Source organism: Dendrobates tinctorius, unplaced genomic scaffold (genome assembly GCF_039654945.1).
Source record: "Dendrobates tinctorius isolate UK_male_01 unplaced genomic scaffold, ASM3965494v1 ptg000532l, whole genome shotgun sequence".
NCBI classification, from domain to species: domain Eukaryota; kingdom Metazoa; phylum Chordata; class Amphibia; order Anura; family Dendrobatidae; genus Dendrobates; species Dendrobates tinctorius.
This window is the reverse complement of record NW_027362191.1, coordinates 60,175-83,692: the sequence shown is the minus strand read 5'-3', so window position 1 is coordinate 83,692 and position 23,518 is coordinate 60,175. Positions and strand designations below refer to the sequence as shown.

Genomic DNA, 23,518 nt, shown 5'->3' with positions numbered 1-23,518 from the left:
TGAGCAGGCGTTAGGGCCCTGCGCCAGCAGTGGGTCCCCACCTGTCATTGCAAAATCAACTGTGTTGGCTGGAGGCCATTTCAGCTGACTCCATTGGTGAGAGAAGGAGCATTACGCTTCCTCTCCCATCATCCCCCTCTCATCAGCTTCTGATGTCACTAACGCCAACACTGACAGGGGGTCGCAATGACGTCACTACTCGGAGCCTACAGTCCGGAGATGTGCGGGAGCTCGCAGCAGTGAAGAAACCAGGAGGAAAGGTGAGTTTTGGAATTATTTTTTATGAGGCTGCCTATGGGGTGCATTATATAAAGGGCTGCATTATTCTATAGGGTCTGCCTATGGGGAGTGCATTATACTATACTGAGGACTATAGTGAACTTGTCTGGCACATTATACTATATGGAGGCTATCTAGCGGGCCATCATACAGTGTGGAGATTACAGTGTTGGAGCTATCAAACAATTTGGGGAATACTAAGCGGTCAGTATATATACAGTGAGGGGGGATTAGACTGTGTATAGGGGAGCATCATACAGTGTATAGGGGAGCATCATACAGTGTATAAGAGAGCATCATACTGTGTATAGGGGAGCATCATACAGTGTATAGGGGAGCATCATACAGTGTATAGGGGAGCATCATACTGTGTATAGGGGAGCATCATACTGTGTATAGGGGAGCATCATACTTTGTATAGGGGAGCTGTACAGCAGGAGACTCATGACATTATTAAATGTAAAGTGGGCACTTATTGTTATAGGGAACTCAGGTAACTGTGACTGTCAAAGGGGCACAAATGGCGCTATTACTTTCTAGGGGACAAAATATGGGCACTGTTTTCGAGAGTTGCTTTAGAATTTAGAGGGCACAGAGAACCACACAGCAGGTCCAGTTAAAGGGACACATACAGCAGCAGCGGCTCAGCATTGGGGTATCATCAGGGTAAGGAGTTTGTGCAGGTAGGGAGTAGTCCCATTGGTGACAGTGCTGAAAATTTGAGACATGAAATGAATCTTTGTTGTAATCTCTGCAGACGAGTCCTTCCTGGAAGAAGTTGTCATGTTGGTCTGGGCCAGATGGAAAAGTGAACGATTCCATCAGAAAGAACGTCAGCTGTAAGTTACCATCTGTAACTGTGCTGTGATCTCTTATACAGTATGTTGTGTAGGACGGGTATCTACCACTCACTATATGGCGGTAATATCAATATTGGTCTTTATTTAGAAATTATATTCAGCAACAGCGCCGTCCTCTGCTGAGGTTCTCCTCCACTATTACTGTGCGTCACCGAGTTGTAATCAAGGTTACCTGGTTGGGAGCTCACTCAGAAGTTTCGCCCCCCCGAACCAAAACCCTAGCTACGCCTCTACTCATTGATCTACTATGCTATAAATTCTCCACAAAATGATAAAAAATTGAAGTATACAGTATGTTACAGTGGGAGGAGGATTTGGGGTTTGAACAGTCAATTATGACACCATATCAAGAGGTAGTCACCAGACTTCTCTTGTGGAGACCTCCTTAAAACTATTGCACAGAGTCTATTATGTACCAGAAAAAATTCACAGCATTTTTCCTAAAATCTCGGGAGACTGTTTTAGGGGCTGTGGAATATCTGGTGACATGACACATATTTGATGGTCTTGTACGGTGGTTTCTGGGCTTTGGGAGAAGGTGAAGCGTCTGATAGCACAGATGTATGGTGGACCGGTTGATCTGGAACCTTCTACCCTTTTACTGGGAACCAGGCCTTCCCAGCTTCCAGAAAGCTTTCAGAAGCTAGTAAACTACTTATGTATGGCCACTAAAATCCACATTGCGGCAAAGTGGAAGTTGCCCTCACTGCCAAGATCTATGGTGAAAGAGAAGATGAACAACATTAGAATCGTAGAGTTGGAAGGGACCTCCTGGGCCATCTGGTCCAACCCCCTGCTCAAAGCAGGATTCGCTATATCATCCCAGTCAGATGTCTGTCCAGCCTCTGTTTGAAGACTTCCATTGAAGGAGAATTCACCACTTCTCGTGGCAGCTTGTTCCACTCATTGATCACTCTAACTGTCAAAAAGTTTTTTCTAATATCTAATCTGTGTCTCCTCCCATTCAGTTTCATCCCATTGCTTCTAGTCTTTCCTTGTGCAAATGAGAATAAAGTTGATCCTTCTACAATGTGACAGCCCTTTAGATATTTGTAGACAGCTATTAAGTCTCCTCTCAGTCTTGTCTTTTGCAAACTAAACATTCCCAAATCCTGCAACCTTTCCTCATAAGACAGGGTTTGCAGACCGATCACCATTCTGGTCGCTCTTTTCTGAACTTGCTCCAGATTGTTGATGTCTTTTTTAAAATGTGGCGCCCAAAACTGGACACAATATTCCATATGAGGTCTGACCAAAGAGGAGTAGAGGGAAATAATGACTTCACGTGATCTAGACTGTATGCTTCTGTTAATACATCCTAGAATTGCATTTGCCTTTTTTGCTGCTGCATCACACTGTTGACTCATATTCAGTCTGTGATCTATTAGTATACCCAAGTCTTTTTCACATGTGCTCTTGCTTAGCCCTATTCCTCCCATTCTGTATATGCTTTTTTCATTTTTATTGCCCAGATGTAGCACTTTGCATTTTTCCCTGTTAAAAATGTTATTCTCATTTGTGGCCCCAGCTTTTCTTGTAGAATAAATCCCTTTCTCACACAGTCCTGTAGTAATGACTTTGTTCTCACGTTTTGTAGGAGGGTTCGTCTGACTCCATCTTATGTTATCAGTATAAGTGCGAGAGATGAGAGACCGACGACCGCAGTTTTACCGTGTGTGTCCGGCGTCAGTTCTACAGTGTGAGAGATGCAGGGTCTGTGACCGAAGCTGGGGGTATACGGGTGTATACAGCATACACAGAGGGGTCTGTGACCGAAGCTGGGGGTGTACGGGTATATACAGCATACACAGGGGTCTGCGACCAAAGCTGGGGGTATACGGGTGTATACAGAGTACACAGGGATCTGTGACCGAAGCTGGGGGTATACGGGTGTATACAGTGTACACAGGGGTCTGTTACCAAAGCTGGGGATATACGGGTGTATACAGCATACACAGGGGTCTGCGACCAAAGCTGGGGGTATACGGGTGTATACAGAGTACACAGGGATCTGTGACCGAAGCTGGGGGTATACAGGTGTATACAGTGTACACAGGGGTCTGTTACCAAAGCTGGGGATATACGGGTGTATACAGCATACACAGAGGGGTCTGCGACTGAAGTTGGGGGTATACAGGTGTATATAGTGTGAGGGACGCGGGGTCTGTGACTGAAGCTTGGGGTAAACAGGTGTATACGGTATACACAGGGGTCTGCGACTGAAGTTGGGGGTATACGGGTGTATACAGCAAACAGAGGGGTCTACAACCGAACCTGGGGGTATACAGAGAACACAGAGGGGTCCACACAAACACGGCTTCGCTCCGTACACCTCGTACACACACGGCTCCGCTCCGTACACCTCGTACACACACGGCTCCGCTCCGTACACCTCGTACACACAGGGCTCCGCTCCGTACACCTCGTACACACACGGCTCCGCTCCGTACACCTCGTACACACACGGCTCCGCTCCGTACACCTCGTACACACACGGCTCTGCTACATCCACCCTGTAAACCCCTCCTGACCCCACACATAAACTTCCCCTCATCCAGCACCATGACAACCAGCACAGCAGAGTCCTGCACACACTGAGGCCCCTGATCATGTGACCCCTGACTCCTCCCCTCCTGTGACCTCATCACAGGTCCTGTGCACAGAGCAGCTGTAGAAATCTCCGGCCTCGGGGGTCTCAGCAGACTTCGCTCTTTTCTTGCAGGGGCCGCAGTGGATTTCATCCTGGATCCATAGAGCTGAATAGAGGAGCGATGTTCCTTCACTCTGATGGGAATTGATGGTGACGTTTGTCCAACGTCCACGTTACCGGGTAAATCCCCCCCAGGACTGCAGCCGGTAAAGACCCCGATATCCACAGGTGTCCCCTCTAATTGGGGGAAAGGGATAGAAAAGCCTCTTATCCCGAGGGGAAACCCTGTACATGGAGACATCGGCCTCAGATCTCTCCTGTCCTGTTCTTCCAGAAAAGCCTCAAACTTCTGTGTGTGACTCAGAGCTGAGATCTAACGGGAGAGAAGATTCCAGTGCGGGGAAGACGGGAAACCTTCATATAGACGGCCGGTGGGGATGGAGGCAGTGACCGACTCTGGCCACATCTGTCTCTAGAGCCGCAGTAGAAGATGAAGATGTCGTCCTCATCATGAAGGAGTTATTTCTCATGTCGCGTGTAATGAATCTCTCCTGCAGTATTGCTAATGCCGATTCCAGTGTCGGTAATGAGACGAGAATTAGCGTTATGGAAGATGAGTCTATGAGGAACGTGTTCAGCTGCCGACTCCGAGGAGGAAACTGCTTGTTGTCTGTGGCCTAAATATATAGGTTTTATTAGTAGATGTCAGGGGAGAAAACTAAACCCTGTAAGATAATAAATCTCCTCATATGTTTCCCTTATTATCTCCAGTAATTGTATTATTACACAGGATTCTTATGATGTTACATCGGATCATCTTCTTCTCATTCAGGTCTCTACAATATCGGATCCTCTCAGTGAAGATCTTCTACAGAAGATAATTTTCCTGATTTACCCATCAAGGATGGATATGGACAGAGACAAGATGGCGGAGAGGATGTTACACCTCACCCTAGAGATCCTCTTCCGTCTCACTGGAGAGGTGAGAGATTCTGATGACGTCACATTACATCATTCTTATCTATGGGAATAACAGATGGACAGAACTGGAGAGGTGAGGACTCTGGAAATGTCTGTAGTGAGATTTATTAATGTGTCTCTCCATAACCAGGATTACACAGTGGTGAAGACCTCTAGTGATCGCTGTCAGGACCCTGTGTCTGAGGGATGGGGAAGACCCCTGAGCCCAATCACAGGGCCTCCACCTCACCCCCTGATCCATGAGGACATCAATGACCAGAAGATCCTAGAACTCATCTACAAGATGATGGAGCTCCTGACTGGAGAGGTGACACTGCTGGGAATGCTGGGACATTATACAGTAACACTATGAAGGGATCGGGGGATGACGGTATCATTGTATGTGTCAGGTTCCTATAAGGTGTCAGGATGTCGCTGTCTATTTCTCCATGGAGGAGTGGGAGTATTTAGAAGGACACAGAGATCTGTACAAGAACGTCATAATGGAGGTTCCCCAGCCCCTCACATCTCCAGGTAATAGACAGGACTAAATACACACGGCCTATAATTATCTGTATGTAGAGAATGAATTCAGTCCCTGTATGTGTTTCCTCCAGATCTATCCAGTAAGAGGACAACACCAGAGAGATGTCCCCGTCCTCTTCTTCCACAGGACTGTAAACAAGAAGATCCCAGTGCTCCTCAGGATCATCAGGTAGATGGAGAGAAGGTGTCAGGAGATCTCCCCTATGATGTGTAGACGGCTGTGAAGGTCTTGTGCTCAGTCTTGTTTTATCCACCAGTATTATATGTTTTATACTTGTGTAATGAGAGCGGTGGAGATGGCAGGATTAGAGCTGATCATAGATGGGACTTCTCCATCTGTCTGTGACTTTTACAATATTTGTTTCAGGGTGAAGATCTGACCCATATTAACACTACAGAGACATATGTGAGGGGTGATGAGTGTTGTAAAGAGGAGATTCCCACATATGACTACCCAGGTGAGTAGGAACCACTGAATGCAGAGAAGTCACAGATTCCTCTCAGTCACCGGCTGTGGCTGCTTTATCGGTGGTGTAGTCCGGCCGTATTACCATGATCACCATTTTGCCTCTAGACCGCAACATTCTCCTCCACCCAAAAGTGTTCAAATGACTTTGGGCATTGAAAGCTCTTTTCTATAGAACTTACAACCTGGAGGATCCACCTACCCCCTGGGATTAGAAGATACTGACCATTACCTGCCCAGATCTGTAACTATAAAGCCAAATGACAGCGTACATAGAATGTGCTGACAGGTTAGAAAATCACTTGAAGAAAAATCTTATGCTGGGCCTGTAAGAGAAAGCGGAGGGTAATGATGCTGTTGGCTTCCTAGATCCCTGAGATCTTATCGGATGAATCTTCTCTCCCTTCTGTGCTGCTGAATGTCTCATGGTCCCTACAAGACCAGGTCCAGTCTTTCTGACCAAACTTCCCTTTTATGAGCGACAACAGTAAATGTGCAGTGAGGCCGAGTGTGAATTTCTCTACAATAACAGCAGTTTCCCTTTATCCTGACTTCAATTTGTGTTAAAACTACCATATTTTTCGCACTATAAGACACACTGTTTTCCTTCAAAAATGTGGAGGAAAATGGAGGGTGCGTCTTATAGTCCGGATGTACCGGCTCTGGCTGTGGTGGGGAGGTGGGGGAACGGCATCGGCGGAGCAGCAGATCACAGGAGGCTGGAGCCGGTGGCTGCGGCTAACTTCTGTTCCTGCTGCTAAAGAGAAATGAATATTCACTGCATTACACGCCCATGGGCTTGGAGGGCAATGAATATTCATTTCTCTTTAATAATAGTATCTTGATATGATTAGCCTCCAACCCCGGTCCTGCTATACATGGCCCCATCCATATAATTGGCCCACACCCCCATCCACATCCTGGTATGCATGGTCCCATCAGAAAACATTAAAAAAAACAAACCATTACACTTACCTACCCCGCGCTCCCTCGCAGCGTCCTGCTCCGGTGCCAGCAACTGCTATATGCTTGTAAGCAGCACATGGCAGGGACGTCACGCACTGCTCACAAGCAGAGCACAGCTGCCAGGACTGTGCACGCAAAGGGCAGTGAGTATTCATTGCTCTTCAGTATTGTGCAGTGTCAGCCACCAGCTTCCTGCTGCTACCGGCGGTCACGTGTGCCGCTACTTAAGAGAAATAAATATTCATGAATACTCACTGTTCTCAGTGCTGCTTACAAGCATATAGCAGTTGCTGGCACCGGAGCAGGATGCTGCGAGGGAGCACCGGGTAGGTAAGTGTAATGGTTTGTTTTTTTTAATGGATGGGGTCCTGCATACCAGGATAAGGATGGGGACCCAGTATACCAGGACAGGGATGAGGTGGCATGCATGCCAGGATAGGGATGAGAGATCCATGCATACTAGGGTAGGGATGAGGGATCCATGCATACCAGGATAGGGATGAGGGATCTATGTATATCAAGATATGGATGAGGGATCCATGTATACTTGGATAGGGATGAGGGATCCATGCATACCAGGGTAGGGATGAGGGATCCATGTATACCAGGATAGGGATGAGGGATCCATGCATACCAGCATAGGGATGAGGGATCCATGCATACCATAATAGGGATGAGGGATCCATGCATACCAGAATAGGGATGAGGTATCTATGCATACCAGGGTAGGGATGAGGGATCCATGCATACCAGGGTAGGGATGAGGGATCCATGTATACTAGGATAGGGATGAGGGATCCATGCATACCAGGATAGGGATGAGGGATCTACGCATACCAGGGTAGGGATGAGGGATCTATGCATGCCAGGGTAGGGATGAGGGATCAATGTATACTAGGATAGGGATGAGGGATCCATTCATACCAGGATAGGGATGAGGGATCTACGCATACCAGGGTAGGGATGAGGGATCTATGCATGCCAGGGTAGGGATGAGGGATCAATGTATACTAGGATAGGGATGAGGGATCCATTCATACCAGGATAGGGATGAGGGATCCATGCATACCAGGGTAGGGATGAGGGATCCATGCATACCAGGGTAGGGATGAGGGATCCATGTATACCAGTGTAGGGATGAGGGATCCATGCATACCAGTGTAGGGATGAGGGATCCATGCATACCAGGGTAGGGATGAGGGATCCATGCATACCAGGGTAGGGATGAGGGATCCATGTATACCAGTGTAGGGATGAGGGATCCATGCATACCAGGGTAGGGATGAGGGATCCATGCATACCAGGGTAGGGATGAGGGATCCATGCATGTCAGGGTAGGGATGAGGGATCCATGCATGCCAGGGTAGGGATGAGGGATCCATGCATGCCAGGGTAGGGATGAAGGATCCATGCATACCAGGGTAGGGATGAGGGATCCATGTATACCAGGGTAGGGATGAGGGATCCATGTATACCAGGGTAGGGATGAGGGATCCATGTATACCAGGGTAGGGATGAGGGATCCATGTATACCAGGGTAGGGATGAGGGATCCATGTATACCAGGGTAGGGATGAGGGATCCATGCATACCAGGATAGGGATGAGGGATCCATGCATACCAGTGTAGGGATGAGGGGGCCATATATACCAGGATAGGGATGAGGGGGGCATATATACCAGGATAGGGATGAGGGGGCCATATATACCAGGATAGGGGATATTAAGTACAGAATTGACCACATTTTTTTGCTTCAATTTTTTTTCCTAATTTCTTCCTCTAAAACCTAGGTGCGTCTTATGGTCCAAAAAATACGTTAATTTCAAGGAGGATTGTGATAAACTACAGGAAAAACATAATGATAATATTAAAGTAATTGTTATTAAATTATAAAAACTGAATTAATATGCAGCTGAATCAAACTGGAGCACGTATGGAAAATATATGAAAAATGTATTACAGTAAATAAAGCCACAATATTCACAATAGAATAGAAAAATCCTAATACACACTGTCAGTATAAAACAGATTATATCAACTGCCCCTATATATATATATATATATATATATATATATATATATATATATATATATAATCACAAAAACGGAAAGTGCTGCATTGTACAAGTGTAAACAAAAAGCAAAAAACAGAAATATCCTGAACTAAGAGTAAAAAATAAACTGCAAATAATGCATAAAGGTAATAATAATAAGGGTATTTAGTAAACATAGTTTTGATCAAAATAATGTACAAGCCATCCCGCCACGTCACGGCAACCCTTGTGGGACAGTCCCTACTCCAGTATTTAAAACCTTTTCACTTGCCAAGTGGCGTGAATGTGAATAAGGGTCGAGCGGCTGAACCACTTGTAACAGCTTAGGCCAGACTGGATGGCTTTCCCAGCTCAGAAAGAGGGCGGTCACACCCATATATGCACTGAATGCACAATGAAATGAATAAAAAACAAATCTGAGCTGAGAAAAGTAAGTTAATGTGTATGCACAATGTAAGTGCATATTAGCACATGACCATTAACCAGAGAAAGAAAAAAACACAAATATCCTGAACTAAGAGTAAAAAATATACTGCAAATAATGCATAAAGGTAATAATAATAATAATAAGGGTGTTTAGTAAACATAATTTTGATCAAAATAATGTACAAGCCATCCTGCCACGTCACGGCCATATATACCAGGATAGGGGATATTAAGTACAGAATTGACCACATTTTTTTTGCTTCAATTTTTTTTCCTAATTTCTTCCTCTAAAACCTAGGTGCGTCTTATGGTCCAAAAAATACGGTAATTTCAAGGAGGATTGTGATAAACTACAGGAAAAACATAATGATAATATTAAAGTAATTGTTATTAAATTATAAAAACTGAATTAATATGCAGCTGAATCAAACTGGAGCACGTATGGAAAATATATGAAAAATGTATTACAGTAAATAAAGCCACAATATTCACAATAGAATAGAAAAATCCTAATACACACTGTCAGTATAAAAGCAGATTATATCAACTGCCTATATATATATATATATATATATATAATCACAAAAACGGAAAGTGCTGCATTGTACAAGTGTGAAGAGTGTTATAAGCAAAGTGCTCTAGTGCCAAAGGTGCTATACAGAAACCAGCGCCACAATCGCTGTGTGATAAAGTGCTAATAGTGCAAACACACCATGGGGCAAATAACTACAATGTGCCTGTAATAAGTATCCGGTGCAAAGTGCTGCAGCAAAAGTACCCGAGGATAAAGTGCATGTGCTTGTATCACCGAGATACACAGTGTGCTGCCAGGGACCCATGGACCTGATCCTTATTACAGGCACATTGTAGTTATATGCCCCATGATGTGTCTGCACTATTAGCACTTTATCACACAGCGATTGTGGCACTGGTTTCTGTATAGCACCTTTGGCACTAGAGCACTTTGCTTATAACACTCTTCACATTTGCACAATGCAGCACTTTCCGTTTTTGTGATTTCATATATATTTTTGATATTTGATTCCCTCCATATTAGCAATGATAGGGGCAGTTTATATAATGTGCTTTATGCTGACAGTGTGTATTAGGATTTTTCTATTCTATTGTGAATATTGTGGCTTTATTTACTGTAATACATTTTTCATATATTTTCCACACGTGCTCCAGTTTGATCCAGCTGCATATTAATTCAGATTTTATTTATTATTATTCAATAACAATTATTTTACTATTATTAGCATTGTTGCTGTCTTTTTAGCACTTTTTTTTTAGGACTTCATTTCTGATTGTGCTGGACAATTTATTTTTATACAATTGATTTCACCTTTGCTAAAGTACAAACATTCCACCTGTGCCCTGATATATCTCTAAGCTGTGCGTGGCTGAGGGCTGTAATATACATTTATTCCCGCCTGCAGGAGATGTGTTGGCTCCAGCCCTGGTGTTATGGAGTCACTCCACGTCATACATTACATTGTTTTCCATCCTAAGGAATTCAGATTACTGCATAATCTCTCCTGTGGGCGGGGCTGTGGGTGGGGCTGTAGGCGGGGCTTTCTGTGGTGCTCCGATTACATATTCATCTGTATTGGCTTATGACAGGTCGCTGACCCCTCACTGACCTGCCCCCATTATTACATAATGCATATAATAGCATTGATATTATTGGTGATAATGCCTATAATATTGTGGCTATTGTGAGGCTTAGAGAAAAAAAATTTACAAATGACACTGGCAGCGCCTGTCCAGTAGCATCTATCTCTTACTTATAGATAGTACTATGCAGGCGCCGCCATCGCTGGTGACATTTTTCTGGATGTAATTTTTTTATGTAAAATAGGGGGCAGGTCACTGATGGATCAGTGTCATAAGCCAATACAGATTAATATGTACGCAGAACACCACATAAGGCCCCACCCACAGCCCAACCCACAGCCCCGCCCCAGAGCACGAGAATCTCATTAACTGAAAACTACAAATACAGATTAAACAATAACCAGCCCGCAGCTGCCCAGAAAACCCAGAAATTCTGACGCTTTGCCCGGCTCTTCACACTTGCCCTGTGTTTTGTTTCATTTCTAATAAAAGACTTTATTCTGGCTGTGTCTTTATTTACCATATAACTATAGGATTAGTAATAGAAAGGTGTCTTATAGACACCTTTCCATTACTAATCCATGGGCTTGATGTCACCTGACAATACAAGGGTGACATCAACCCCACAAATATGAACCCCATTTGCCATCACTACAGGGCAAGTAGGAAGAACCGGGCAAAGCCCCCAGTTGTCAGCTTCAGCAAGGCTGGTTGTCAACAATGGGGGGGACCCCACATGGTTTTTTAAAATTATTTATTTAAATAATTAAAAAAAACAGTGTGAGGACCCCTCTATTCTTGATAACCAGCCTTGCTGAAGCTGACAGCTGAGGGTTGCAGTCCCCAGTTGTGATCTGGACCCATGGAAGCGTGTTTAATGCGAAACGGCAGTAGTCCTGTTTCTTGCCTGCATGCCTGCACTTATCCTGCCCTCACAAACCTTGTCCATGTATGCTTTTCGGAAATAAAGGAGGTTTTTTATGATACGGTAAATGGAGTGTGCTGTTTTTTCCTTATTTTTTGGTTTATAGAAACCTTGTTGCTTTTCAGCAGCCTTTGAGCCACTAATAGTGCGGGAACCTCTGTTTTTCCATTGACAGATGATGGACCTGAGTGGGGACTTGTTTTTTCTGAGATGAGAATTGGTATTATTTTTGCCTACATAACATCGATTGGTTTTTTTTCTATTCGATATTTGGGAGGCAGAATGAACCAACAGTTGAACACCGCACACTACTGGTTCATCCAACAAGGTTTTCTATTAGACTGTGAACTGTCATTGTCTTGGATAAATAATTAAAAGTTTTTTTACATAGCTTGCCGTTTTTATGGACAGTTTAAGTAGAAATGTTCAAAAATATAAAACTCAAGGATATTTTATTTAAAAGTAATAGTTTATTATCTTAGCAGATGACTGTACCAGGAGATCAGAGGGACAGCTGACATCTTCAATTTTTAAATCAGATGATCTTGAGATCCTACAAGATACAACTGAAGTGACTCCAGATATACCATCATCCATTCACAGCCAAGATCTGTCATCTGATCCTATGAAACACGTCCCATCTTCTGATTCATTACCGACTATAAAAGAAAATCAATGTTACAAAAGAGGCATTAAAAAACAATCTGCTTCTAAAGCAAATAAGTCATTTTCATGTTCAGAATGTGGGAAATATTTTACACGGAAATCACATTTTGTTAACCACCAGAGAACTCACACAGGGGAGAAACCTTTTTCATGTTCGGAATGTGGGAAATATTTTGCACATAAATCAAATTTTGTTACCCACCAGAGAACTCACACAGGGGAGAAGCCATTTTTCTGTTCAGAATGTGGGAAATATTTTGCACAGAAATCAAATTTTGTTACCCACCAGAGAACTCACACAGGGAAGAAGCCTTTTCCATGTTCAGAATGTGAGAAATATTTTAGCAATAAATCAGATTGTGTTAGGCACCAGAGAACTCACACAGGGGAGAAGCCTTTTTCATGTTCAGAATGTGGGAAGTGTTTTGCACATAAATCAAAATTAGTTACCCACCAAAGAACTCACACAGGGGAGAAGCCTTTTTCCTGTTCAGAATGTGGGAAATCGTTTGCACAAAAATCACAATTGATTACCCACAAGAGAACTCACACAGGGGAGAAGCCTTTTTCATGTTCAGAATGTGGGAAATGTTTTAACAATGATTTACATTGTGTTAAGCACCAGAGAATCCACACAGGGGAGAATATTTTTTCATGTTCAGAATGTGGGAAATGTTTTGCACATAAATCACATTTTGTTATGCACCTAAGAACTCACACAGGGGAGAAGCCTTTTGCATGTTCAGAATGTGGGAAATGTTTTAACAATAAATCAAATTGTGTTCAGCACCAGAGAACTCACACAGGAGAGAAGCCTTTTTCATGTTCAGAATGTAGGAAATGTTTTAGCAAGAAATCAAATTGTGTTAAGCACCAGAGAACTCACACAGGGGAGAAGCCTTTTTCATGTTCAGAATGTGGGAAATATTTTAACCAGAAAGCGCTTCTTGATCGCCATCAGAGCAGTCACACAGAGGAGAAGCCATTTTCTTAATGTGGGAAATATATTTACTTGGAAATCAACTGTTAATAAACATCAGAGATGTCACATAGGGGAGAAGCCTTTTTTATGTTCATAATGTTGGAATAGTTTTTACCACAACTGAATCTTCATAAATGGGTTGTCTCTTGTCATTCCTCATGTTTGCTGACAAAAGGATAAAACTAAACTTTATTAATTCCAAATGTAAAGCTATACCCTTAATTCACCCCCTGAAGGTTAGTCAGTAGGTGACTAATAGAAAAAACATGTACCACACATCTCAGTATATAGGGTGAGGTGACATTTACACACTCACTCTCCAAGCCTCTCATTTCTACGGGTTTCATCATTCTCACTAAAGACGACTCATCAAGAGAATATTTAATATTGACCTATATTCAAGAGACTAAACGAAAAAAAAAAGCTAAAATCATGTATCATGTTATTCGAAACTGTCAGAAAACTAGCCCCATATTGACAGATCCCAGACCTCAAACTATATACTTCTGAAGTGTATAAGCCACTCCAGTGTCAGGAATAGATAGTATGAATTTGAATTTACCAAGTGGCTGCAATGAAACAAAGAGTGAAAAATTTAAAGGGGTCTGAATACTTTCTATACCCACTGTATCAGTAAAAATAATTCCTCTTTATTAGGTAAAGTATAAAAGAATTGCTCCATTTTCCGATACCCGTCGTGTCTCCATTTTTCATGATCTCGGGTTGGGTGAAGGCTTATTTTTTGTGTGCCGGAAAGTAATTCTGGCGTTTTGACATTTTTTCTCGTTACACCATTTAGCGATCGGGTTAATTCTTTTTTATATTTTTAGATCGGGCGATTCTGAACGCGGCTATAACAAATATGTGTATGTTTGATTTTTGTTATTGTTTTATTTTGAAAGGGGCGAAAGGGGGGTGACTTGAACTTTTATCTTTTTATATTTTTAGAAACATTTTTTTTTTTTTTACTTTTGGCATTGTGAAGCCATACAGCATTGTATCTTAATTAACCAGATGACTATTTTTTAGCAAATGAAGAATAATAGAATGTTATCTGTATGTTGGCTTTAAATTTAAGTGTTGATTTCTAGTTTGTCAAAAAAACAGACTTTTGTTTGTGTCAGCCGGTAATAGTGACTTTTATTGTGCGCTTATCCTTGCTCATGTAACTGGACACTTTGGGTGCACACCAAGTAAAGAAAGTGTGGACCCGTAGAAGCGCAAAACGGCCGTCGTCACTCGCATACTCCATCTCCCATACTCCCTGAGGACATGCTGTGAACTGCTTGATCAATAAAGAACAGACTTTTTACACTGGTGAGTGCCACCTCATCTCTTCTTCATGTTCTATGTGTTATCTGCCTGTTCTGTGGTACAATAAAGCATGGCCACACTGTGTTACCCTCACCCTGTGCTGTCTGAGTATCGTTTTGCCCATGTTAATAGCAGAGCGGGAGTTCGGCGGGACGATCCCTGGTCCATGCAGTTTTGCCTAGCGGGCGGCGCTCACAGCATTACGGAAGTCAGAAGCATAGAGGTCTGCTGGAGACCTCTGGTTTTCATGCCAACCCATCGGTGACCCATGATCATGTGATGAGGTCATCGATGGGTGGGATTTCCGGCATGCTTGCTGGAAGTGAGCTTTAAATGCCGCTGTTAGGGGCAAATGGCAGCTGTTCAGTACAGCTGACATGTGCCGTAAAAGATGTAAGCTCACCGCCGGAGCCCACATCAAAGGGAGGAAGTACATTTACACCCGATGTCAGAAAGGGTTAAAGGGGATTGTTTTTACAGAGACAGAAGTAATCAATCATGTATACATACAGATAATTACAAAAATACACAGCTTCTAATGGTAAATAGTATAGAGTTACCACAAGAAAATATAATTTGTGTAAATCATGTGTAGATATAAAAATTCAGGCAAATGTCAAATGTTGTAGCGCCATCTCGTGGCTATGTGCAAAAGTGCCATCATAGAGTAACATGTATCCTAAGAGAGCGTCACTATCAAGGTGGGGATGAGATAAGTGCACCGTATTTATTGAGTGTAAGATAAATCCATACATAGAAGTATTGGCAACAAAAATCTCTTGGACATAATGTGCCGTAATGGAGATGGGGAAGAGCAACCCAAACACCAGCGCCAATTGCACAAGCTCAAAATACACTGTGAAAACCAGGAGACAGAATAAGAGCATGCGATAAATGGCATATAAAAGAGTCACATTTTATTAGAATAAAGTGCTACAGATAATACACATGTAACAATGTGCTAGTCTGACAGAATAGACGGTATCAACCCAGAATACCCTACTCCTCCTTCACCTCTGGATATTTAATCTTGGACTTACTGTTTGGGCGCTTCTATGATACTATTACTTGCAGGACATGGGCCCATATGGGGATGCAGCACACTGGGGCTACCTTTCCACCTTGGTGGAGGAGTAGGGTATTTTGGGTTGATACCGTCTATTCTGTCTGACTAGCATATTGTTACATATGTATTATCTGTAGTACTTTATTCTAATAAAATGTGACTATTTTATATGCCATTTATCGCATGCTCTTATTCTTTCTCCTGGTTTTCATACATACAGTGGGGCAAAAAAGTATTTAGTCAGTCAGCAATAGTGCAAGTTCCACCACTTAAAAAGATGAGAGGCGTCTGTAATTTACATCATAGGTAGACCTCAACTATGGGAGACAAACTGAGAAAAAAAAATCCAGAAAATCACATTGTCTGTTTTTCTTTCATTTTATTTGCATATTATGGTGGAAAATAAGTATTTGGTCAGAAACAAGCAATCAAGATTTCTGGCTCTCACAGACCTGTAACTTCTTCTTTAAGAGTCTCCTCTTTCCTCCACTCATTACCTGTAGTAATGGCACCTGTTTAAACTTGTTATCAGTATAAAAAGACACCTGTGCACACCCTCAAACAGTCTGACTCCAAACTCCACTATGGTGAAGACCAAAGAGCTGTCAAAGGACACCAGAAACAAAATTGTAGCCCTGCACCAGGCTGGGAAGACTGAATCTGCAATAGCCAACCAGCTTGGAGTGAAGAAATCAACTGTGGGAGCAATAATTAGAAAATGGAAGACATACAAGACCACTGATAATCTCCCTCGATCTGGTGCTCCACGCAAAATCCCACCCCGTGGGGTCAGAATGATCACAAGAACGGTGAGCAAAAATCCCAGAACCACGCGGGGGGACCTAGTGAATGAACTGCAGAGAGCTGGGACCAATGTAACAAGGCCTACCATAAGTAACACACTACGCCACCATGGACTCAGATCCTGCAGTGCCAGACGTGTCCCACTGCTTAAGCCTGTACATGTCCGGGCCCGTCTGAAGTTTGCTAGAGAGCATTTGGATGATCCAGAGGAGTTTTTGGAGAATGTCCTATGGTCTGATGAAACCAAACTGGAACTGTTTGGTAGAAACACAACTTGTCGTGTTTGGAGGAAAAAGAATAGTGAGTTGCATCCATCAAACACCATACCTACTGTAAAGCATGGTGTTGGAAACATCATGCTTTGGGGCTGTTTCTCTGCAAAGGGGCCAGGACGACTGATCCGGGTACATGAAAGAATGAATGGGGCCATGTATCGTGAGATTTTGAGTGCAAACCTCCTTCCATCAGCAAGGGCATTGAAGATGAAACGTGGCTGGGTCTTTCAACATGACAATGATCCAAAGCACACCACCAGGGCAACGAAGGAGTGGCTTCGTAAGAAGCATTTCAAGGTCCTGGAGTGGCCTAGCCAGTCTCCAGATCTCAACCCTACAGAAAACCTTTGGAGGGAGTTGAAAGTCCGTGTTGCCAAGCGAAAAGCCAAAAACATCACTGCTCTAGAGGAGATCTGCATGGAGGAATGGGCCAACATACCAACAACAGTGTGTGGCAACCTTGTGAAGACTTACAGAAAACGTTTGACCTCTGTCATTGCCAACAAAGGATATATCACAAAGTATTGAGATGAAATTTTGTTTCTGACCAAATACTTATTTTCCACCATAATATGCAAATAAAATGAAAAAAAACAGACAATGTGATTTTCTGGATTTTTTTTTCTCAGTTTGTCTCCCATAGTTGAGGTCTACCTATGATGTAAATTACAGACGCCTCTCATCTTTTTAAGTGGTGTAACTTGCACTATTGCTGACTGACTAAATACTTTTTTGCCCCACTGTAGATATATGTAAACGGATTGTAGATGTATCACTGGATATCAGTTTATAAGGGGAATAGATGCTGTGCACTTATAGATGAATAGCTTATATAATAAGGACACTGGGTCGTGTCTGGATGAGGAGCTGAGGGGGCACGGGGAACAAACCCGCAATTCCACTCACCACGACCTCAGACGGGGTCCGGGCACTGATGGGGTGCAGCGCCGGGCAGGATACCGTTCTTTGTGCCGGCGCCTGGGAAAATCCAAGATGGCCGCCGCAGCACTCACCATGCAGCCAGCGGCAATATGAAGAACTGTGGGGGGTCTTATCTCCTGACACCAGGTCAGACCTCACCGGATAGGAGCATGAGTGCAGCAGAGCAGGCACAGGAGAGATCAGGCAGCTCTTCACCCAGGAGCCCGGAGAAGCAAAGCAACAAAACGCAAGTATAAGTGTGGCGCCCCTGAGGGCTCAGTTGCCACAGAGGTACTGCACCTCCTACTGAGGTGTGGTACCCCACTATCCAGGTAAGTTGGAGGCTCCTGACCACACTCCAACACCTGCATCCCACACCACAAAGTAGTGTAGCAAAGTCACATTGTGGCTCCCTGCTTGGAACACGAAACGTGCTGGGAGGCGGGTGGAGTTAGAATACATAAAATGTTAAGAATCTGGGTTCTATGCTGCCTATGCAGGAATCCAGGTTCTCACATTTGTCTCCAGAGGCTAAGTCCTTTTTTCCAACTTCTGAGCATGCCCACGGGACGAGCTCCCATTGGAGTTCAGGAGTCAGGTGCTCTGGTCCTGCTCCTGATTCCATTGGCTTAGCTCAGGGCTCTGGAGATTTCTAGCAGGTCCCGTACGCTATAAAAAGTGCGCATGGCCGCTATGCCATGCGCTAGTATTTTTATACTGCTGCTGTGTGTATGGTGACGGATGCTTGGACTGGTGACTGACTCATTATGAAACCCCTTCCCTTGGTTATTACGTCTGTGTGAGTGAGTGGTATTCTGTCTGCACCTGCGCCAACGCGCACAAGCTCCATCTTCTAGCAGCTTAGCGTCCTGCATTGCGCTTGCGATATTTGCAGTTGCAGCCTTTCCAGGCGTGCGCAGTTGCGACGCCGAGCACATGTGTACACGGTAAGTCCGCTCGGTTGTAGTGACTGTATTTAACTACTCCGGTTTCCGGCTACCGCACGTGTGCTGCTGAGATCCTGTGCTGTTAACAGGCTCAGCGACACTATTTTGTGTTATTTTTCCCTGCAGCTCTGTGTACTTTAACAGGGCTTGCCTTATTGCATCTGGGTGAGTTAGAACCCTGTGCATATTAGTGCTCTGTCTCTCCCAGCAGTGGCGAAGGTACTTTAATTATTTATTTTTTTAGTGCCTTCCGCCACTCCTAACATAATAACACCAGGGTCTGGCTGGAGATGGCAGATCAGCAGCAACTGTTGCAGTGCGTGCGACAGCTCGAGACTCGCTTGGCTACCCTTGAGCGAGCTCTCGCAGCTTCGCAGGCCACAGAGGCTGCTGTCCAAGCACTCACGGACGCGGTAGGGCGTATGTCCATGTCCGCCTTTACGCCGACAGTTACCCGCCTCCCGTTACCCGAAAAATATTCTGGGGATGGCGCCTCCTGTAGAGGTTTTATCAGCCAGTGCTCGATCCACCTGGAGCTGCTGGCTGCGCAATTCCCTACAGAGCGGGCCAAGGTGGCCTTTATTATATCCCTACTGTCGGGTAAGGCGCTGGAATGGGCTACGCCACTATGGGAGCGTGGTGACCCTGATATCCGGACCGCAGCTAATCTGCTAACTGCTATCAAGCAGGTGTTTCTTGGTCCGCGGGTTACACACGATACCTCTCTCCAACTGCTCTCCTTGTCTCAAGGATCACTCTCGGTCAGTCAATACGCCGTCCATTTTCGGACACTGGCGTCCGAGTTGGAGTGGTCCGACAAGGCTCTGATTCCTGTCTTCTGGAAGGGATTAGCGGAGCATGTAAAGGATGCTCTCTCCACGAGAGAAATTCCTACCAGTCTCGAGGAGTTAATATCAATCTCCTCGCGGATTGACCTCCGATTTTCGGAGCGTGGTTTGGAGCGAGTTCATTCCAAACAGAGAGGTACCCCGGCTCCAAAATTTTTTGAATCTCTGGATCCGTCTGAGCCAGAAGTTCCGCCACCCGAGCCCATGGAAGTGTCTCGCGCCATTTCTGAGACATGTCAGGCTCATGAGTCCATATGCGGTTGTTTTCATCCACCTGCTGCTTCTCCGGAAGACAGCGCCCCGCAGTGGTCTGACGATGAGTCGGTAGGCGAGGCTTTTGTCCCTCCTTGCCAGCGGTCTAAAGTCCTTGCGTGGGCACACGCGCCCAATGCGGACGGCCATCGTGGCTATATGCAGACCACAAAGTCTCTGGCCGGTTCGTATTGGTGGCCGCACAGGGCTCGGGATGTAAAAAAGTTTATTCGAGCATGCACCCTGTGTGCTCGGGATAGCCTTCCCAAGTGGAGTGTGGCTACGCCCGCCGTTACACGGCGGCCTCCTCCTAAAACTCCCACTCCTATTGTCTCCTGGTTGTCCCTCCTGAGGCCTTTCGATCTCGTCTCCCCTGATCGGAAGGTTCAGGGAGGAGGGGGCCCTAGGAGGGGGGTAATGTTAAGAATCTGGGTTCTATGCTGCCTATGTGGGAATCCAGGTTCTCACATTTGTCTCCAGAGGCTAAGTCCTTTTTTCCAACTTCTGAGCATGCCCACGGGACGAGCTCCCATTGGAGTTCAGGAGTCAGGTGCTCAGGTCCTGCTCCTGATTCCATTGGCTTAGCTCAGGGCTCTGGAGATTTCTAGCAGGTCCCGTACGCTATAAAAAGTGCGCATGGCCGCTATGCCATGCGCTAGTATTTTTATACTGCTGCTGTGTGTATGGTGACGGATGCTTGGACTGGTCACTGATTCATTATGAAACCCCTTCCCTCGGTTATTACGTCTGTGTGAGTGAGTGGTATTCTGTCAGCACCTGCGCCAACGCGCACAAGCTCCATCTTCCAGCAGCTTAGCGTCCTGCATCGCGCTTGCGATATTTGCGGTTGCAGCCTTTCCAGGCGTGCGCAGTTGCGACGCCGAGCACACGTGTACACGGTAAGTCCGCTCGGTTGTAGTGACTATCCTTAACTACTCCGGTTTCCGGCTACCGCACGTGTGCTGCTGAGATCCTGTGCTGTAAACAGGCTCAGCGACACTATTTTGTGTTATTTTTCCCTGCAGCTCTGTGTACTTTAACAGGGCTTGCCTTATTGCATCTGGGTGAGTTAGAACCCTGTGCATATTAGTGCTCTGTCTCTCCCAGCAGCGGTTTTGCCATCCACCGCACGGTGGACCCCGAGTGGCGAAGGCACTTTAATTATTTATTTTTTTTAGTGCCTTCCGCCACTCCTAACATAAAAAGAGCGGGAAGGTTTAGGATTTCGGGCAGTCAAGCAGTCAGTCGGTCAGTTAGAGAGAGAGTGAGTCAGGAGATCCCTGAGAGAGGGATGGAGGAAGGAAGTGCTGCAGCAGATGACAGTGATCTGGGTCTGCTGGCACGGGAAAGGAAAGAAAGAGAGACAGACATTGAAGAGAAACCTGATCTTCTATAAGAAGGAAAGACTAGTACGGAACGTAGGAGTAAAAGGGAACAGAGGACGTGGGTTAGGAGAGAACGATGCCTAGAAGTTCTAAGCGCAAGGCCGAGGCCCGGTCCCTGAGGTTGTATAGATACTAATGGTCCTACAGCAGACACCGGAGGAGTAGTGGGCTGTAAATGCAGTACTCCCATCTAAGACTTGAGGGCACAACAGCAACTTGGATAGTGAGCCGGGACTTAGGAGTAAGGAGTCCCCGAAGCAGGCTACAGCTGTCTGCCATATAAGTATAGTTCTTGGGAACATCTGACAGGAGGAACTCCAGTGTAACTCAGTACTGGGAGTACTTCACTCAAAGGCGCTATAGAGGAGACGTTCAGAAAGGTACATGTTGGCGGAGTGTTGGAATGGAGCATTCCATCTTGCCTGGAGGTTGACTGAGCCCCTGACCTGGAGGACACAGCACGGAGGCAGGCACCTGTACGTACTACAGACTGTGAGTAAAGCTTTGGAACTACAAGCCCTTGTGTCCTCCACTCATTCCGGCGCCAACATCCTCAACACTGCTACATTTCTGCACCATCCACATCTCCCTACTATTATCTCCTTTTTACAGTGCCCTGGGACTACAGCTCCACCTGTGGGGAGATTTAACATCTTTGCTGCACCACACCACCAGTCCCAGAGGATCTGCATGCAGCGTCGGCCTAACAACTCAGTTGCCGAACACCACAGGTGGCATCACGAACTATTTATCTAATCCACTGCATTTCCACAATTCAATCTCCCCTATTACTTGGGCGCCCAGGGCCACGGACCAGGTCACTGCTGCTGTGACACATCCTGCTGATACCGGCCCAGTACCGAGTACCCCACAGTCCTGGGAGGGTGACCCATATGCAACTGACCTGACACAGGGCACCTCTCCACCCCAACTCTATGATGTCTGGCGGGTTCTACACGCCTCCAAGCGGGATTACACCTTCTACTCACACTACCATAGAAGTTATTCCAGAACTGATCTAATGGTCACAGATAAATGGTTATTACAGGACATCCAAAAGGCCATGATAGGGAACATAACCTGGTCGGACCACGCCCCGGTCTCCGGTCAAATTACAGAGGGATACAACTATCCGACATATTCCCCATGGAGAGTAAATAACTACCGAATCACATCCCATAAAATTAGGCCCCAATTGCAGGAAGCATTATCAGAATATTTCACAATTAATATCACACCTGATGTGTCCGTATCTACAGTATGGTGCGCCGACATCCAGGGTAAAATAGCGTCCCAGAATAAAAAACCAACACTACACCAAATAGAGGAAATTAATCAAAACAAAGCGCACTAGAAGAGGCACACAAACGTAGTCACACAAACACAATCCTCCAAACATTACAGAAACTAAGGTATGAACTATACCAAGAGGAATTGGAAACATGTGACCCAGAGAAGCAGAGGATCGGGAGGCAGTCAGCACCCATACTGCTCAGGAACCAGTACCAGGCTCTTACGCAGGAGAATGATGAAGAAATACATCAGGATAAGACTCTGCCCACAAACAGCAACCTTGTACGCCTTCAGAATCCTCCTGGATGGAGAAAGAAAAATGTTGTGAAGAAGAAACGGAGAGTGGTGGTCATGGGGGATTCCCTGTTGAGAGTAAGAATACAAGGACTTACTTACTGTTTGGGTAAGAATACAAGGACAGAACAATGGAAAGGACACCATTGTAGGCATTTACTACAGGCCGCCTGTGCAAGCTGAAGATATGGATGAACTCTTTATGCATCAAATGGCCAAGTTCTCCAAAAAATATGACATAGTTGTCATGGGAGATTTCAACTATCCAGACATTTGTTGGGAATCTCTCTCAGGCAAAACTAACAGGTCAAGGAAATTCTTATCCTCTCTTGCTGACAACTTTATCTTCCAAAAGGTAGGGGAGAAAACAAGGGGATCTGCTACCTTGGATCTAATCCTTATAAACAGGGAGGAAATGGTTGAGGAGGTAAAAGTGGCTGGTACCCTAGGAGGTAGCGACCGTGCTATTTTAGAATTTTGGATAACTAGAGGAGGAAGACCTGTGAAGACTCAGACGTCAAGGTTAGATTTCAGAAAGGCAGATTTTAAGGGATTCAGAAAGAGAATTGGAGGGATCCAATGGCTGGTTATCCTTAAGGACAAAACTGTCCAGGAAGGATGGGAAATCTTTAAAAATGAAATTCCCAAGCACAATTGTTAACAATTCCAAAAAGATGGAAGAATAGGAAGCATTTAAGGAAACCAGGATGGATGAACACAGAA

At 44.9% G+C, this 23,518-nt stretch overlaps 1 protein-coding gene across 1 annotated transcript in view; it reads left to right on the top strand.

Annotated features, from left to right (window-relative positions):
- The window catches only part of LOC141078254 (uncharacterized), a 34,663-nt gene extending 19,949 nt beyond the window's left edge, over nucleotides 1-14,714 (top strand). The window contains exons 2-4 of the mRNA XM_073565077.1: nucleotides 5,367-5,464; nucleotides 5,663-5,753; nucleotides 12,234-14,714. Coding sequence (XP_073421178.1) covers nucleotides 5,367-5,464; nucleotides 5,663-5,753; nucleotides 12,234-13,408 — 1,364 coding nt within the window. The 3' untranslated portion in view covers nucleotides 13,409-14,714. The remainder of the gene's footprint in view (nucleotides 1-5,366; nucleotides 5,465-5,662; nucleotides 5,754-12,233) is intronic.
- The last annotated feature ends 8,804 nt before the right edge of the window (nucleotides 14,715-23,518 follow it).